We start from the raw sequence: 10790 nt of genomic DNA, 5'->3' as shown, positions 1-10790 counted from the left end.
ATCTCGGAGATAGAACTTTAAAGCAAATAACAATTACATACTAGTGAACCTCGTTCCACGTTTTGCAAACGTGGGGGGACCCCGCGACCTGCGTTAGGCAAGGCTGAACCCTTCAGCCTTCTTGCCTAACCAACTCAGCTACCATCCTTGGTCTCGTGTTTGTTGCATCAACAAACCCCAACCATGGCTATTGATCGAAACAGAGAAACGAGTTGATTGCCATCAAAATTTCCTTAAAAGGTGAAAGTATAGAACTACTCTCATGTGCAAGACATATGGCTAAATTTAATCTCAAAATTTAGCTTTCATTTAAGAAAAAGAGTAAAATGCACGGATAGTCCCTGTGGTTTGGTGAAATTTCACCTTTAGTCTCCAACTTTTCAAACTTACACTCTTAGTCCCTGTGGTTTGACAAGTTGTTACTCGGATAGTCCTCAAAGCGGATGGAGGTTAGTTTTTCTGGTTAAGTCCATGTAAAATGACAAAACTACCCTTATTATTTAAATATAATACTTAAAATACAAAAAGAAAATACAGTTAATACTTATAATTTACGTGGGACCCACTTTTTAATTTAAATACACAACACCCCACCACACACTTCTTCATCTTCATCTTCCCACCAAGGGAATGTATATTCTTTTATCTAATTGATTGAGGGGGTCGTGGAGCCAATCAGGTCAAGTCACGCAGTGGCGAAACTTGAAAATTTTTACCGGGGGTCGAAACTCACCGGACCTAAAAGTATATACCTAAAAATTATTTTTTATAAAATCAGGGGTCGAAAACGTATATACCTAAAAAATTCTATACGAAACGTACATACATAACACTTGAGCGAAAAGTTCGGGGGTCGGACGCCCCCCGACTCCTTCATAGCTGCGCCACTGACGTCACGTGTATCCCATTAAGTTGTTTTTCCCACACGTGTAATAGGCATATATTGAATTTGCTGCAACTCTTTTGATAAAACGAAACCAATTCAGCTGGTTAGGTTGCCTATCCTTTTCGATCCCATACTTTTCGTATCTAAGTTCTTGAGATTTCATTTTTGTTGTCATTTCCATCCAAATGACAAATTGGGTTAGAAATTTCTGTTAATCACTCATCTTTTTGTCTTTTTCCTCATTTAATTAAAGGGTACATTGATCATTTAATGTCTGATTTTTTTTTTAATTAAAAAAACCTCAAAAACACCGTCATTAGAATACCACCACACCACAATAACAAATCAAATCGATACCAACCAAACGTCCACGGTGTAGTGCGGAAAATCTCACTAGTTATAATATATACTATGGCCATTACTTTGTACAATCCTAGCATATAATTCAGTACAATTAAAATTAACTGGTATATCATTAGGGAGGGCGGTATGGTTTCGGTGAATGATTCGGCAATCCCATTCACCGATTGGTGAACCATTTCCTCTCAATCGGTGATCATGAATCGGGGAGCGGTGACACCTTTTTTCGGTGAATAGTCACCGATGAGAGGAGAGAGGAGAGGAGAGGAGAGAGAGAGGAGAGATACAACCAATCAAGTTTTTTTTTAATTGAGGGGTGTTTGAACCATACCTAGTGATTGAGTGTAAAATAAGGAGTAGAATTGAGAGTTGACATAACATGCTATTATTGGGTAGAGAATGACTCAGACACTAGAGTGATTGAACCATACCTCCACCCTTATCCGTATTAAAATTGTGTAGCATGTAAAAATTAGTGGCTGTAACAACAATGTTCCCTACCGTATTTGTCTAAAGGAATCTTGGATACATAAAAGTTTAATACCCTCTGTCAAGTATCCATTAATGGACAAAAACATTTAATTGTCGACATATCTCCCTTTTATTCCAAAATAACAACTTAAATTTCTATACCCTAGAAGTCAAGTATCCATTAGTGGACAAAAACACGATATGTAGATATATTAGCCTTTTTATTCCAAAAATAAAAAAAAATATAACTTTTTAGGGATTTTTGTGGTTTGATTTGACAAGTTTTGACCAAGGATAATTTGGAGAACGACAAATCAAAATCAAATAAACCGGACTTTTTCTTCTTGGAACAACGATTTTCTGTTTGTATCTGGCCATCGTACTCTTCAATTTGGAGAGCCCCGCTATCCTACTTTGGTCGGATTATGTTATCTTAACCAGGCCCACGCTGGCTTTAGAGTTTGGTTTGGGTGTTTCTTCGAGAAACCATAACGCCGGCTGCCACTCGACAGTCCTTGTGCCAGCACAAGAGCAGAAACCCCTGGCGTAACACACGGTGCGACAAAAACTCGGGTGGGCTCGGGATTTGAACTAACAACCTCGCATAAGGCCTAGCTCAAATCCTTCATTGCCTTAATCCAATAAAAGTGACACGAGTAAGGATCGAACTTGAGTTTCCACAAAAGAATTCAAACCTCCTACCATTAGGCCACAAAGTCTCAAACCATCTAAGTTACTTAAGAGCACCTCCGATGGGTCGTTTCATACAGTTTGTTGCAAATTCGGATGCTTAGATGGCAATTTGGAGGACACGTCCATTTGGACATTTTTTTTGTGGTCGTCTAAAATTTCGAACACAAAATGTTCGGATGATGATGGCCCATACACATGCAAACGCCTTGTTTATTATATTGCCTAAAATGGATGCATAGACAGGTTGTTAGATTACAACATCCAGTTTGTTTCTAGCTATAAATGAAATTGTATATCGTAACATGATGTCTCTCTAAAATTAATAAAATTTACCATTCTTAATCTTATTTTGTGCCGAAGCTATTTATTTTCGAAGAAACGAATTATTTTATTTTATTTTTTACACATACCATGATCACAACTTTAACAACACTGAATTGAATCACATTGACCACTAAGAAACGTTACTAAGATACTTGGTAAGCACATCCATAACAGCACCGTACTCCGCCTTCACCTCCACTGGCGGATTCGCAAACTTGCACCCCATCCCTTCAATCGCCTTCGAATGATAATCGATCTTAGCCTGACTAAACTTCAACCCATGCGCCGTACTCACCACCACCGTCCGATCACTTCTCCCAATCACCCCTCTCTCCCGTAGCTTCCGCAGCGCCACAAGCGCCACACCCGTGTGCGGACACACAAACATCCCCGTAGCATCCGCAGCCGCCATCTCATCCATCAACTCCTCCTCAGTTGCTTCCTCAACTATTCCATCCGAGTTTTTCAAGGCGTAAACAGCTCGGTCTATTGACACTGGGTCTCCTATTTGAATAGCCGAAGCGAATGTAGTGGTCGCTTTCACGGGCGTAAAATTCTTCCAACCAGATTTGTAATTTAAGTAAAGCGGATTCGCGTTTGCAGCTTGAGCGCAAACGAGGCGAGGAATTCGATCGACTAACCCTAACTCTTCGCACATTTTAAAACCTTTGTAAAACGCATAAATGTTACCTAAATTTCCACCTGGAATTATCACCCAATCCGGTACCTCCCAATCGAACTGCTGCAATATCTCGATCGCAGCGGTTTTCTGGCCTTCTAACCTCAAACTGTTTAGTGAATTCGCTAAATAAATTGGTAATTCCGACGTGATTTCTCGAATTAGCTTCATGCATCCGTCGAAATCGGTATCCATGCTTAATACAAAAGCTCCGTTAGCTATTGGTTGAACTAGTTGCGCCATTGAGATCTTGTTTGCGGGTAAAAACACTATTGAAGGGATTCCTGCGGCGGCGCAGTAGGCGGAGAGAGCTGCTGATGTGTCACCGGTGGAAGCGCAACCTACTCCGACTAACGGTTTGTTCATTTTACGGAGACGGTTGACTTGGCTGACTAAAACCGTCATACCTGTTGAGAGTATAATATTAGTTTTTTTAATATACAAAATCATTATGTTACCTTGTTTTTTCTTTTGGGTGTACCTATTGGCACACTCATTTGCCTATCTACACACCTTAAAGGATGTTTTTTGTCCTTGTATGCACACCCTGCAGTGTCGAACTGTGGCCAAAACGCGGCGTTTTGGTCCGGTTAACCTAACAAAGACTGACGGGTTTCTGAGGGGTTTGTTGACCGGACCAAAACGCCGAGCTTTGGCTGCGTCTTGGTCTTGTCAACCAGACAAAAGACTGACACCCGGTCTGGTTGACAGGACCAAAACGCGGCCAAAGCTCGGCGTTTTGGTCCGGTCAACAGACCCGTCAGTCTTTGTCTGGTTAACCAGACCAAAATGCCGCGTTTTGACCATAGTTTGACACTGCAGGGTATGCACATAAGGACAAAAAACACTTTATCTACACACTTGGTGTGTAAATATACACATTTAATAATAAAAAGTACACTGACAATCAACATGAACCGTTTTTTCTTGTTTTTGGTCAAAAACAACAGCCCAAAAATAAGTGGCAAAAACGAGTTCTAGAGTAATAAAACCCGATGATTATGACGTTTTTGAGGTTGAAAACAAAAAAATAACGTCCTATAGTGGATTCTCTTAGATTTTTAAAATTGGGTGGTTTCACTTGGTTGTTAGTAATGAATATATACTATTTTACACTAGTGGGAAACCTGCGCGTTGCTGCGGAGTCGATAATACGGGACGAGAATATAATTCAAACCTTAAAACAATAAAAATTATAAAATATTAGGTGCAGTTCTCATTATCCGCCTATGCAAACAAATAACTTTGGCATCTCTACCATATTACAACTTTTGTAATGTGTTGTCTTAGTCAATTTATCTTTTATACAAGTTTCTTATTGATTGTTCGTCTACCATTTTTTCCTTTAAACGTAAAACTCCGTTATCGATTTCGGTTTTCAGCCTTTCTGTTTCTTCTTGTGCACATACAAGTCGAAGTTCCAGACTCGCAATGGGCTCCATGCATTTCTGGTATAAAACCGTTTGCGCGTCTTTCTCTTCGGTTAAATCGCAATCGCTAGCTTTAACGTTTCGATTTCCGTCTCTGCTTCTTGTAACTTATTTTCCAAATCCGATATCGAATTCAACGATTGTTTATACTGATCATACGCCGCATCCCGTTCCGTTTTCTGTATATCGATTTCTTCCTTCAAATTTTGCTCGTTAATTTCCTCGATTTTCTTTTGCGCCTGACGATAATGCTCAGGACTTTCCTCTTTTGCTGCTTCTAACTTTTGCAACACGTCTTTCAATTCCCGCGATTCAACCTCGGCTTTACTCGCACGATCGGCGAGTTTGCTAGATTCTTCTTGCGATTTTAAAATCTCGTTCTCGGGTTTCGCTAATTTATCCAAACTCTCGATGTACTGCTTTAATCCTGCTTCTTTTTCGTCTTCTAATTTAGCCAAGGCCTCTTTTAATAACAAGATCTCTTTATCATCCACACCGCACTCTCTAGGTTTCGATCGTGGGTCCCGTTTTTATTGTTGCTAGCTTATTCCGAATCTCTGAAGTTAAGCGCTTTTCTTGCAGTTCCTGTTGACCCGTCTTTCTGTAACTCATCCGGGTCAACAGGAACTGCAAGAAGCTTGTACAAACCTACGACCATCACGCGGCCTCATTCCAAGAACCTGCGACTACGGCTATAGCTACGGCTACGATTGCGGTTCCTAGAGCGACTTGAATCATACTCCTTCACCTGTAGGTAGTTTTTAAGTGAAGAGTAAAACACACCCGGAAAAACAGTGTTCAAAACACAAATAACCATCATCATATTAATTTATGACATACGCGTATAAATCCACGAGAGAATGCATTCCGGAACTCGGAGTCATCTAATTTCCGTATCTGTGAGCAAAAATGGTGAGCATTACATAACCATAGATGGCCACATCTTTTCGTTATAACTTAAAAGAAATGACAACACAACGCGGACAATTTAAAAAAAAAATTACAGCATATTTCATGTTGTCATAGTTTGTATAGTCCACAATCCCTGTGGTACCTGAAATATAATCAACATCACCACATCAAATATCTACATAAAGTTCAATAATCAGGGTTATTCAAGAGCTCTTAAGCTGATTAAAGCTTACCGCCGCCTACCTTGAAAACTTGCGAAAAACAAACATCTCCAGCTCGACGCATGTGATCCTGAAAAACATAAAGTGAGACAAAATTAGATTATAAATACATATATACACATACTTGAACAGTGCAAGTGTACAATATAAAGTCCATACTGACCTTTAAGGTCTTGCTATGAAGCAGAAGAGGGTAACCCAGTGACCAAAACTGCATTACAAATATACACACTTGAGAACAACGTATTTCAAAATACGCATGACAAAACAGAAACTTTCAAGCTGAAACTCGCACCTCGGTAATCGGATCTTTTTAGAAACTCCATAAGCACCCCGACCACCACCACCTCCACCACCATAAGTACCATGACGGTCAGTAGAAGATGAGTTACCACGGCCACCATGAGCAAGTTCCACCTATTGATACAATAAAAGCATTGTTTTGTGAACCGTCGGTAACATTACCAACCTAACAACTTATAAATTATATGGCCCTTGTATGTATGACCTACCCTTAATTTATCCCCATCAAAATCATAGCCATCACGGCCCCGGATAGCATCCTCAGCATCACGAGCCTCTTCAAACTATAGAAAAAGACAAAATGTGAAATCAGAAAGAAGAAACACAAGGGGATTAGCAGTGTTAACTGTCAACACTAAAAAAGACGAAGATCACCTCAACAAAAGCATAACCAGGGGGTCTTGGTGGGACTTTCAGATCAATGCGAGCGATTGGACCATACTACAAAATTCAAAAAAGCTATATACATAAAACAAAACTTCCACATCTTCGATGTCAAACATGAATACTTTGGCATTCCTTGGTGACTTTGTGTTACCCTTTGATCCATCCACAAATCTCTTACTTAAGTAAAAAAGAATAAGGGGTCCCCACAATTTTTAATGTACTGGTGAACAAAGATTCTTTCCTACTAAAAAACAAGAGTCTAATATAGTTTTTCATCACCAAGAATGATATCCCAAGAACTATAATATAAATACACTAAATTTTTTCTAGTGGGAATGTCCGCGCGTTGTGGCGGGTGGTCCGAGTAAAATAAAAAATCAACGGCGATGGTTTTCTTCCAAGCTACTTATCCAATCGATGCCTGGCCTCATTCACCTTAGATGCACATCCAACATATAATACTGTACAATCAAAGAAAAAAGCAAACTTTTTGGCTTAGCCCAACAACATAGGGTAAAAACCATAAAAAAGGTCAAAGTTTTATGACAGACAAAAATGCCCATCACATGTGATCATTGGTTTTTCTTACTGGTACATGAATTAGCCAGCTCTGTTAAGCACGGTTTTGGCTACGATGAGCAATGAGTAATTGAAGCATCAAATTTCTCTCCACTTTTCAACAGGCCCCGAATTTCTTCTTAAAACAGGTCATATCAAAACATTTAGCTACAAAATGAAACGGGTCAAAAGGGCCAAACAAATCAAATGGTTTTATTCGACGATCCTGATTATTATTGATTTATTGTAATAATTTTGCTTTTGCAAGTATAATATAGTTTATATACAAAAAATGGGCAAAAAGCGTTTCTGGGTGAATTCAACCCGGCACAGCAATATGGCAATGCCACTTCTAAGCAAAAGTGAATCGGTGATGCATACCTGAACAATATCCTGAAGACCTTTGTTCCATAATAACCTGAACAGAGTTGTGTTCTATATTCATATTTCCAAATAAAGTGTCAAGCTTTTTTGGATTTTTCATAATAGTAATGGTTTATTTGCAAAAAAAAATGTGGTGTGATCAGTCTATCAATAACTTAAATAAACAATCAGAAGCTTCAAAATCAGCAAAAAGAAAAGAAGGCCATACCAGCTTCATAGCAACTTCTTCACCACTTAGAATATTAACACCTGCACATCAGCAAACAAAATCCAATCAACTAACTATTAAAAATAAATAAATAAATAAAAAGATATGACAACAATAATTCAAAAGACGAAGAAGGCGAACTACACTTTATTTCTATGTACAGATCCAATTGAGTTACCCTGAAACGAAGAAGACGAAGTCGTAACCCTAACCCTAGATGAGTGATCAGTCGCTCACACCGATTCTTTCCATCAACACGAATCGAAATCAAACAAGAAACGACCTCACTAAATGGATTTGATGCATTTATACCAATCAGATAGGAGTATAGTGAAGGAGAAGACCATCCAAATTCTCCATTTATGATGAGGGAGGCGACCGGTTGTATACTCGAACAGACAATGACAATGAAAGATGCAATTATATTTCATGGGTAAAATTACTATATTGCCCTTTGAGCGTCTTAAAAAATTGTTTCATTTCCTATTCTACCTGCTTGGATTTATTTGTACATACTGGTTCAAAACTTGTACATATGGCAAAATTACATTTTTGTACATCACTTCTCCTTTTTATAGTATTATAGATTACATTTTTGTACATCACTTCTCCTTTTTATAGTATTATAGATTTACAACTTGTTATAAAATAAATAAATAAAATACCTAAATCCTTGAAGCTGCCGGTGTGGCTTATACCACAGTGTTTCACCCACAAATCATTCATTCCATTGAGATTCTCTTTTCCATAGCGTTCAGCCCAAAACAGGTTCGAGTTACCTTCAAAGCAGCTTATAATATCATCGTTATCAATTTCCGGCAACACCCACTCTTTTTTCGACCATACACCGGAACCATACGGCCACGTGGTCCGACCGACACGTGAGTCAAACAACGTGCGCCAATACTTACCATCAAACTGTTTCAAAGCATTCATGTCATGTTGAACATCCAACAGGCCGCCGGAGCTACTCCGGTAGATGATTTCGTCAAGTGAGTAGGATTCGTCGGTGATGGAGTTAAAGGGGACGTATTTGGCGGAGAATGGGAGGAGAGGAGGTATTGGTTGGCGGTTGGTGGTGGTGGTGACGGTGGTGGGTGGTGGTGAGGAGGTGCAGTTGATGGTGGTGGAACGGAGGTGGTGTTTTGGGAAGAAGGTGGTGGTCGGAGAGTAAGTGTAAGCCATGTTTGACGTGTGAAAGAGGAGAGGATGAAAAAGTGGGTGGTGGTGTTGTAGAGTCAGATATGTTATCTGAATTTAGATATGTAATAATACACGTGTGACATAAGGAGTTAAAGAGCTTAAGATGCATTTCTTTGAATTTATTCTGGCTGGCTCGTATATTCTGACTGTGCTAGATATATTCTCATTTGTATTCCTTAACTAGTTGATGCGCCCCGGCCGGTGGCGGGCGGTAGGCGAAATTTTTTTCAACCAATTATAAAAACACTATCATAGTTTTCACAGAAAAAAAAAATATAATGATAGCAAGAATGTAATTTTGAGCACATGGTAAAACTGTAATTTGTCAGCATTAATGAACGAGTGTTAAGTAGCTACTTGATACGAAAAAAAATTAGATCGAGTCAACCAAATAAAACAAAACACTTCTCTAGTTTTGCTAAAAAACTAAAATGATGGCAATACTGAAGTTTTGAGCTATGGGCAAAATTGTAATATTTGGCTGGGGTAAAATCGTAATGTCAAAAGCGAAAGCAATTACAATACTGTACCAGGGGCAGAATCGTAACTTTGAACAGGGCCAAATTCGTAATTTTTAACTGGGGGCAAAATTGTAATTTTGGATAAGGTAAAATTATACTTTGGAAAAAGCAAAAGCGATGACAATACCCTGATTTTTAACCAGGGACAAAATCATAACTCTGAACAGAAGGCTAATTCGTAAATTTGAAATAAGGTAAAATTATAATATATACCTGGACCAGTGAGAGAGTGTCAGACAGCTATTTGACACAGTTCGTCAAACTTTGTATATATAAGATAAATAAAAAACTACAGATATGACAAGAGTGCACTTCACCCTCTGATTAAAACACTTGGGCTCACTATGACATTTTTATGGGCCTCGTTATTAAATATCTAGAACATATGCTTTAGTGAAAAGATGGTACCAGTACCATAAAATTCACTAAATAATATCATAACATAAAAAATCTAGAGTTAATTACTGTTTTCGTCTCTGTGTTTGTTAAAAATTACTATTTTAGTCTATTAGTTTAAAAATTGCGATTTCAGTCCCCGTGGTTTCACTTTCGTAACCATTTCAATCCATTTATTCTGTTAGTAAAGGGACTGAAATGGTTACAGGGTGGACTGTAATGGTTACAAAAGTGAAACTACAGGGACTGAAATCGAAAATTTTAAACTAATGGACTGAAATAGTGATTTTTGACAAACCACAGGGACGAAAACAGTAATTAACTCAAAAATCTAATTAAGCTAGACAACAAGATGCACCTATGTTTTATGTATGGATGGTTTAATTAAGAACGATATTGAAGGGGTATGGTCCTAAATCGACCATCACCCGTATCAAACAAACCCCCACCAGTAATGAACCGCACCCATGCGGTCACATCCTTCGAATCCAATCGGTCTGAGGATAAGAAGCCTTACCTTGTGTGTAGAAGTAGATGAACATAACGATGCGGCTGGCACCGCATCATATGGGCATTTTCGTCACGACAAGGGATGCAGGCAACAGTCTCCACGGACGACGATGCGGCTGGCACCGCATCTCGCGTATTTCTTGATCACAAGCAAGGGACGCGGTAACATCAGAAGTTACCGCAGGCAGCGATGCGGCTCGCACCGCATCCTGTACGCTCAACAAGTGGGACTGACACCACAGTGCAAGTAGCACCAATGACAGTCACCTGTCAGGACTACGTAAGCAACAGACTGACGTGGCGTAACCTCCACACCCGACATGCCTGACACACCTGCAAAGGTA

The 10790-nt window shown here is 39.1% G+C and overlaps 2 protein-coding genes across 2 annotated transcripts; both read right to left on the bottom strand.

Moving 5' to 3' along the window:
• Nucleotides 1–2748: 2748 nt before the first annotated feature.
• LOC118479258 (threonine synthase 1, chloroplastic-like) lies at nt 2749–9098 on the bottom strand. The gene is made up of 2 exons (XM_022140741.2): nt 8482–9098; nt 2749–3820 (listed from the first exon to the last, which is right to left on the bottom strand). Exons 1-2 carry the CDS (start codon nt 8999–9001, stop codon nt 2865–2867), a joined length of 1476 nt encoding a protein of 491 aa, XP_021996433.1. The 5' UTR covers nt 9002–9098; the 3' UTR covers nt 2749–2864.
• LOC110893661 (serine/arginine-rich-splicing factor SR34) lies at nt 4581–8213 on the bottom strand. The gene is given in 12 exon segments (XM_035980704.1): nt 4581–5591; nt 5684–5740; nt 5848–5897; nt 5989–6046; nt 6120–6187; nt 6272–6291; nt 6293–6393; nt 6489–6563; nt 6655–6720; nt 7606–7659; nt 7817–7857; nt 7995–8213. Coding segments are annotated over 11 exon segments (639 nt in total). The 5' UTR covers nt 7826–7857; nt 7995–8213; the 3' UTR covers nt 4581–5510.
• Nucleotides 9099–10790: the final 1692 nt, after the last annotated feature.

The sequence above is a fragment of the Helianthus annuus genome, chromosome 12 (assembly GCF_002127325.2).
Source record: "Helianthus annuus cultivar XRQ/B chromosome 12, HanXRQr2.0-SUNRISE, whole genome shotgun sequence".
Lineage (NCBI taxonomy): Eukaryota > Viridiplantae > Streptophyta > Magnoliopsida > Asterales > Asteraceae > Helianthus > Helianthus annuus.
The sequence above is the reverse complement of the archived record's forward strand: the minus strand, read 5'-3'. Positions and strand labels throughout refer to the sequence as shown.

What these genes read in the sequence shown, in the direction of transcription:
- LOC118479258 (XM_022140741.2), bottom strand. Translation starts at nt 9,001, where the DNA reads ATGGCTTACACTTACTCTCCGACCACCACCTTCTTCCCAAAACACCAC. An exon ending in CGGCAGCTTCAAGGATTTAG is followed by an intron (nt 3,821 to 8,481) that starts GTATTTTATTTA and finishes TACTCTCAACAG; the next exon opens with GTATGACGGTTTTAGTCAGC.